Genomic DNA, 8,126 nt, shown 5'->3' with positions numbered 1-8,126 from the left:
GTTCCCAGCTGCGACAGACACGTTGGATTTGTTGGACTGTGCATCGTTTGAACTGGGTCCCAACAGAGCCGGCTGAAATAAACATGACACCTGTCATCTGGATGCATGATCTTGACATCTTTCAAACCTACATCCACCTCTGATGCAACAGGGAGTGGAAGACACGTACGTGCACATCCATGCGGCGCAGCCCCAGCCATCTGCTGCCAGTCAAAGGGACAGAAGCACTGAAGGAATTCAGTGTTTTGAATTTCCCGAATAACAGAGCATCTTATTTGGATTCTGCCATTGTATGTGTGTATTCAAACAGGGCCAAGTGGAGCGATGAAGTTTGCCATTGTCGCCCAGTGTGGGTGTTTTCAGACTCTCTGGCATGATCTGTGAGTTAGTGTTCTCTGTGTTACTGCCCAGTGTGCCCACTGTCTTTCCCACAATGCTCCATTCAGCCATGGGCCTCTCTCTCTCTCTCTCTCTCTCTCTCTCTCTCTCTCTCTCTCTCTCTCTCTCTCTCTCTCTCTCTCCCCCCCTGATCACACTCTTAAAACTAAGCTGCCACCCATTCTGTGGCTAATCATCTTCACCATCATCATCAGCAGCAGCAGCAGCGTTGGGCTACGAACCAAATTTTCAGTTGTGGTATGAAATTACTGTGATGTCATCTTTTTTTTCGAGCGTTGTTTTCATCCTCCTTTTCCTCTCTTCCTCTCTCCCTCTCTCTCTCTCTCTCTCTCTCTCTCTCTCGCTCTCTCTCTCTCTCTCTCTCTCTCTTCCTCTCTCTTTCTTTCTGTCTCTCTGAGCTCCCAAACACAAAAGACAGAGAGGCCACGACAGGACCCCAGTGTATGCCGGTTGTCAAGGAGACAAGGAGACAGTGTTGGGTCTTTAAACTGCCTCAGAGGGGTGTGTGGAGTTAGGGGGAGTTGGCCTTATTTACATGGGAAGAGGACAAGGGAGAGACGGGGTTTGAAATACAACTTTTTGAGCGGCTTATAGGACTCCCGTTATTTTGGGCTAAAATCATTCCGCCACTCAGCCATCAAATATTTACCAAGAGGAGGGAATCTAGAGCTGTTCATTATGTGGAGAATGCTGTACATACATAGTAATGTAAATCAACCTGTCTTCTCCTCTCACTTTCCTGTCTTTATCGCCCCCCCGTATGCACACACACACACACACACACACACACACACACACACACACACACACACACACACACACACACACACACACACACACACACACATTAACACACAGACACACACACACACACACACACACACACACACTCACACACATACAGCTACACTTTAATTGTAAGCGCTGGGAGCTCTGGGCCCCAGAGTTGGCAATAGACTGCAAAATACATTACCAGATGCTTCAAGAGCAGACTAGGATGAAGAAGGGGAAAAAAACAGCACAAAACTTGACTGAAAACAGGAAAAACAAACAAGAGTACACAACCATCCAGACACACACATGCGTGCATACACACACACACACACATCTTGCACCCCCACCCATCCCTATCCACACAGTCTCTCTTGTACTTTTCTCCCTCTTGCTATCTCCACTCTCCTTCTTCCTATCCAGGGGATTGTCAGCAGCGGTCACATATTGTCCTCTCTCTCTCTCTCTCTCTCTCTCTCTCTCTCTCTCTCTCTCTGATCATGAGGGTGTCAGGGTTACGGCCACAGCGCAGCCTCAACTCCAATCCTGAAGTTCAATATCTCCCCTCAACTCCACAATGAAGGCAGGAAGGGCAGGGAGAGGACGAATGAGCCACCCACTGCTGCATTCACCACAGAAAAGCCCCACGTGATTTTCTCTTTGCTTTTCTTTTTTTTTGCGTTTGAAACCTTAAATGTGTAGTTCAAAGGGAACTTTGTGTCAGAAAAGGCTATTTTTTCTTCTTTTTGCTCTATATACCTTTTTAAAATAAGTGCACCCTCAGAAAGAGAGAGAAAATAAGAAGTACATAAAAACACATAGCTGCCATGACACATGTAACATATTATTGGTAAGTTTTCAGAGACTTTGGGGGAAAGACTGTGATCCTGTGCAATATTTACTCTGCAGATGTTTGAGGGCGAGCTTGCACAATCAATTTCCCTTTAATTCCCTAGCCATCTAGTCCTCCGAACCTGAACCCCCACCCTCCACTTCCCCACCCTTTTTTCTGTTATACATGTGCATGCCTCTGAGAAACCATGGTGAGCTGGGTGTGTTTTGCTCTCTCTTATTACACACATCGATGTGCGTAATGTCGACTTAAATAGCAGGAGTAGATGGAGACAAGAGAAAGAGCACAGAAAAGGAGAAGTGGGAAAAAACATGTTATGGCCTTTTCCTTGGGTCCCCCCCCCACATACACACACACACACACACACCTCACACACACACTCTGTATCCAAGGCGTGTTTGGTGATTAGTATGCAGAAAGGAAGCTGATTTGCATAATTAAGTGCTTAAGAGACAAAGCAACAAAGTTTGTTAGTTTTACAACTATGAGTTTAATAGTATACAAAGAGTTATTCCTGCTCACTTTAAAAGTTAAAAGTTCATAGTTCAACATATTCATATTTTTTTTGGAAACGCATGTCATTTTTTTTAGAGGAATCCAAAGCAGAGACAGATACCATTAAAGTGGTTAATAATCACAGAAGTGGTAACAGTTAGTAACCTACACTTGGCACTGATTAATGTTGTACTATACTGTTATTCGTCACACTCATAGTATACAAAAAGGCACAGAGGGCAGTTAATACAGAGGACATGAGAGACTCCAGTACATCAGGACATCGATTACTAGTGACACATACTGTTATATTTATCAAATTACTCCCCGTAATAAGGCATGGTGTTCTTATCTGAAAAGGTAATTTAATGTTATTTTCACGTACAAAATAGAATATAAAAATACATTATAAACTTGTTACAGATGTTACGGCTCCATGATTTCTTTTTCTTCTTTATGTCAAGGCATCGGTCGGTTTGTGTGTATGCGTGTGTGTATAACTGCAACACGCCTTCTGAAAAATCAGATACACATGCTATATATGAAATGACATGGGCGACTTAATCCACAACAAAACAAACAAACAAAACAACAAAAAAGATCAAATATAACACTGTTTTCTCGAGGTTTCTGAACCTCACATAAACATTTCAGACATCGTAGCTGCTGTGTTGATACTGCATAGCACTTCCAATTCAAATGAGCCACTTTATTTTTTGTGTTTTGGCACCAACATCTGAATTAAGAAGAGTTATGGATGTAAAGCCGTAAAATGTAGATGATTACAATTAATCTGCATAAACCCAAGGACATCATTTCATGCTGGGTGCAAACCCCACAATCTAGTAGTAAAAGCTTTAGGTGCAACATTGTTCCATTGTTCTCAAATAAATAAAGGCACCGTTGTTCAAGCTCATACAATACTGTAGTGTGAAAAAAGGCAAAGGCATCGTTGTGTAAATCGTCTCAATTTAGACAAAAGAAGTGCAAACTCGACTCTCCTGGGTGCATCTGAACTGTGCAGCCTTGGCATTTATACTGCATAACATGTTGACTCAGTTTTGGGATACTTTACCTATTAAGAAAAACAAAAAAGAGATACTTTGGCATTTTGGATTCCAGTTTGTTATGTTTCCTCACTGAGCACCTGTTGCTTTACATTGAAAAAAAAAGTGTGGTATTTTCCTTTTTTTAAGTTGAGTTTTTCTCGTATAAACGTGTCATGGAGAAATGTAAATTTCTAATTTTGAAAAGGAAATGAGACACATTGTTACATTCAAGGGAAAGCGTGTTATATTATTTTTTTTTTTTTAAACAATTATGAGGTGTAAGTTAATGAATGTATGTTGGCACAGAAAAGAAGCAATCCATCCAGAGAAGAAGAAAAGTTAAGTAAGAGGTGTTCGATGTGGAAAGATGCTTCAAAATATCAACTTATCTCTTTTAGTTTTTAGTGTTTGTGGAGGCTTTCTGTGCTGGATAAGTACCATTATAATCAGTATAGTTACCATGTTATTAATAGAGTCATTATTATTGCATCACATGTACTGAGGGCAGCTCAGGGAGACAATTTGGCACAGCCTGGATTGGTTTAGGAGCCAATGACCAATTACCGGGCCGTTCGCGAATAAAGTCTTCTGGTTATGCATGGCAACAGCTGATACAGATTGGGATTTCGACTGGTTATAAAACATTCTCAGACTGGCTTTGGAATTTTGGAAGGAAGGCACGTAAAGTTTAGGTTAGGACTTGGTGGTGGGCAGGGTCCTGAGGTTTATGCCCATGATCGTTGTCGTCTGGTTGGCCGGTTAGACAGAAGCAGCCGGGGGTTGTTCCCAATGTGCTGGTCTGGTTGGCTGAGCTTGGGGAGTGACGGGGCCGTGGGCCAATGAGCACGCCAGCAGGCAGAGATGGGTGGGTCATCAGTGGGCGGAAAGGTCAGAAGGTCAAGGGGTCATGGGTTAGTTGCCGTGGCAGCTAGAGTTAGACAGACATAGACGGACATACGTGGAAAGGAAACAAAAAGGGCACATAAAAGGGGACATAAAAAGAAAAAAAGATAGAAGAGAGATTAGTGTCAGCTAGTGGCGTCAGGATGACAACAAGGCAGATCTACTGCAGTCACACAGCGTGAGGGGCTGCACAACACCTTCATGAGCCCGGCATGACCATTCAGAAGGACTCGCATCAACCACTGGCCGGCGGTGATGCGAGGAATGGATGGTTAGCGATGCTCACATGTGCTCATGAAGGCGTTTTGCAGGGTCGAGCCTTGGGAGAGACCCCCCTCCTGTCATGTGACCGCCACTCTAGTGATACTACTCATGCTAGCTGGGCTACGTCTAGCAAAGACAGACAGTGAAACCATGGACAGAGAGGGAGACAGCATGGTTCCATGTGGGTGAGAGAGTGACCTTTATATCCAAAGAAAAAGTGTCTGGGCCTGAGAAATACTTTCGCCTACTGACAAGAAGAGCTGTTGTTTAGCAGCAGGCATAAGATCTGAAAGATTAACTCGTTATTGATTATGGTTTGATCTATTTGCTATGATGTACTAGAGGAGCATCTGATCACTCCAGCAAGCAAAGAGGCACCATAAGAGATAGTGATGAGAGGTTAAGAGATGGTGATTTTAGAAGGACTTAAGAAACAATTTAACAATAGACAGACTAACTACAAGAATTTAGAGGCCTTGGTTTTCTTTACAGATTTTTTTTTCAATAGTCATCTTTATTGCCTTTTAGTGTTTTTTGTCCATTTTGTACAACAAGAGCGCCACCGCTCATACACACACACACTCACACACACACACTCACACACACACACAAACATGCGCGCACACACAAACAATATAACGTAGCGAGCTAGTCCATTTCTATTGCATAAAACAGTCACGAGTCCTGTGAATCGAGAAGGTCACCTCATCTTAAATAGACAGAGCAAAACACTGCCTTCATTGCCACCTTTCGTGGTGACTAAAACAGTAGTAGCTACACACCTTGAATAAAAGTTTGAAGTTTACATGGAGACACTTGATCTATAGAAAGGCATATCGTAAAAACAAAAACAAAAATGTACAAACTAAAAAAAGGGAAAAAAATACTACAAGTATTTCCAAAGCGATCTTGTTCCATAAGCGTCATATAAGCACTTAAATCCTTAAAATTCCCTATATACAAATTTATTTTGCAGCTAAATACATGGTAACAGCACCACTCTGGCTAAGAAATATATGAAATATGTAAACAGCCCCAATGATAAAGTCCAGTGGGCGACTGATAAGACCACAAACAACAGTATTTCATACAAAAGAGCTTGTAACACAGACTTCAGTAGTTATCACACGCTGTGTTTTAGTAGTAAAGACCGAAGATCATATTGACTCGAATGACCTTCAGAAAAAAAGACAATCACTGTTACTTTAAGTGTCATATAGTCATTGGGCACATCACAGGATTTAATTAATAATTATAATAAAAAAGAAAAAAAACATTTGTGGAAATCTACTGGAATGAAGTTGGGTATAAATAAAACTTCCCACAGTTATTTGTAGGGACAAAAGTAGTAATGAAGAGATAAAACAACAACGAAAACGACAGAGGACTCCAAATCTGGAGTCACAAGGACCGGGTCACATGAACGGAGCAATCCATTCTAATTGAGAGGGTCCCGGCCTGCAAGCCGTCCAGTTTATCTACCAGAGGAGCAAAGATAACCGCCGAAGCTTTCACCCCTCACATGGTCCCTTCCCAATCTGCTCACCTTTTTCACTGCAACAAATACAGTTTCACATTTTACACTGAAGCTGCTTCAGCCTGTGACCTTTATCGCCTGATGCAGTTATTTATTTTTTTTCTTTTTAGGCACGCTGTATTACAGACGCATGTAAACTGAAATTTACTGAAATTGGTCCGTTGGTATGCATGCACGCACACTAACACACACACACATACACATAAAGTGGCTGGTGAGCTAACTAACCTCTGTCTGGGGTCACTACCCTTTGGTAAGGATGGATTCTCTTGTCGTGGCGTCGTACCTTAGTGGTCATGGTACCTGCTAACAGCCATTGACATCGCCAAAACAGAACACATAAGGTTACTCATCAGAAAGACATCGAAACAGTCCACCCATGGCACCAACATCAGTGAAACCAGGAATTTACAAAGTGTTCTCAAGGCTGCGGGTGAAAATAAGGGAAAAGAAAATATCGCTTCTAAGAGACAGACTTATGTTGTTTTGTGGTCTTCTGTCTTCTAAAGAAAATATTAATCCAAACCACTAATTTCTCACTAAGCTTCACTAGTAGATTCAGCATCAGCTGTAAGCAAAGTCACTCTATAGCTCTGTGATTAAAATAAGCTTTAACATATATTAAATCACAAGTAGCACTAAAATAGCTATGGGTTCTCTACATATGTGTTAAAAGCTAAAAGCGGAAGCTGAACTATTAAAAAAAGTTAAATAGCTTTCACACCACAACACTACTCTGCTAATACAAAGAGGAAATGGTGAAAAATGAGAAAAAACAGGTATGGACACTTGACTACAGAATGCCTGTCAAGGAATCTGTCATCCTAAAGTGTGAACAAACTTTAAATGTTTGCTCTGTGGAACAAGCATGTGGGGGGGGGGGGGGGCGTTCTGCAAGCCAGTTCGTGTGTGTGCTAGGAAGGGAGGGTTGCTATCGCTTAGCCTTTGGTTGGGAAAGCCATACCTGCAAAAACACAGGAAGAAGGGACTGTTAGCCCAGCAATGAGCTTCAGCATTCATCAACGTATGTTCCTGGATGTATTACAAGAGCTGGATAGGACTGCCAATTAGTCCCAGTGGCAAACCGTAGTACTGTAACAGAAAAACTTGTATGTATGTATGTATGTATATATAGATGTACGGTAAGTATACACCAGGTAAAAGTGCAGAGCTTTTCTGTGACTCAAAAGCATTTTCCCTTCCATTATGAAGGTCAATTATGATTTATTACGATTTTTTGCTCATGAAGGTATAATATTTGGATATTAGAAATACTATATGATTGGGACAAGCCGGAGGGACTAATTGGAGTCCAGTATCCAGTTCTCATAATACATCCATTGACTCTGTAACAAGTTGTGAATTTTGATTTCCAAATACCTAATACTCCAGTTGAGTCAATCGGGTATTCCAATATGGAGGGCGTGAGTGTGTAGGGATACTCGTAGGGGGCGTAGATGATTCCAGACTCTGGGCCTTGCTGCACCAGTGCCGGGTGCGGATTGCCTCCCTGCACAAGAGCAGAGCTCTGGATCTGACGAATCAGAGGCATGAGAGTCGGCGTGTTGACGGGGGTGGGGTTGCGAAGGGAGGGAGGCAGGACGGGCGTCGGGCCCGTGATGATCCGAGGTGCCTGAGGTGTCCCTAGAGGGAAGCCGGCGGTGGCTGCGTGGCACACGAAACATACAGTAATGCAAGTATGCGCACACCCACACACGAGCACACACACAATAGACAGGGGAGAAGAAGGAAAGGACAAACAGTCTATTTAACAGGAAAAACAGAGGCATTGTTCACATATACAGTGGACTCCTGTACCGAGACCCCTCTTTTGTCACCCACCAACCCTCCTCCA

General features: G+C 42.6%; 1 protein-coding gene across 5 annotated transcripts in view; it reads right to left on the bottom strand.

Annotated features, from left to right (window-relative positions):
• Positions 1-2,863: 2,863 nt before the first annotated feature.
• qki2 (QKI, KH domain containing, RNA binding 2) overlaps positions 2,864-8,126 on the bottom strand; it is a 13,969-nt gene continuing 8,706 nt past the window's right edge. Inside the window, exons 6-9 of one of the 5 annotated variants that reach the window (XM_084002109.1) lie at positions 7,652-7,936; positions 7,236-7,259; positions 6,500-6,577; positions 2,864-4,495 (exon numbers count right to left, since the gene is read on the bottom strand). In XM_084002109.1, the coding sequence (XP_083858235.1) occupies positions 4,473-4,495; positions 6,500-6,577; positions 7,236-7,259; positions 7,652-7,936 (410 nt within the window). In that variant the 3' untranslated portion in view covers positions 2,864-4,472. Of the gene's footprint in view, positions 4,496-5,229; positions 7,260-7,651; positions 7,937-8,126 lie in introns of those variants that run through there. The other 4 variants (XM_084002110.1, XM_084002111.1, XM_084002112.1 and 1 more) reach the window with 4 other exon arrangements.

Source organism: Eutrigla gurnardus, assembly GCF_963514095.1.
Source record: "Eutrigla gurnardus genome assembly, chromosome: 22".
NCBI classification, from domain to species: domain Eukaryota; kingdom Metazoa; phylum Chordata; class Actinopteri; order Perciformes; family Triglidae; genus Eutrigla; species Eutrigla gurnardus.
This window is presented reverse-complemented; position numbering and strand designations above follow the sequence as displayed.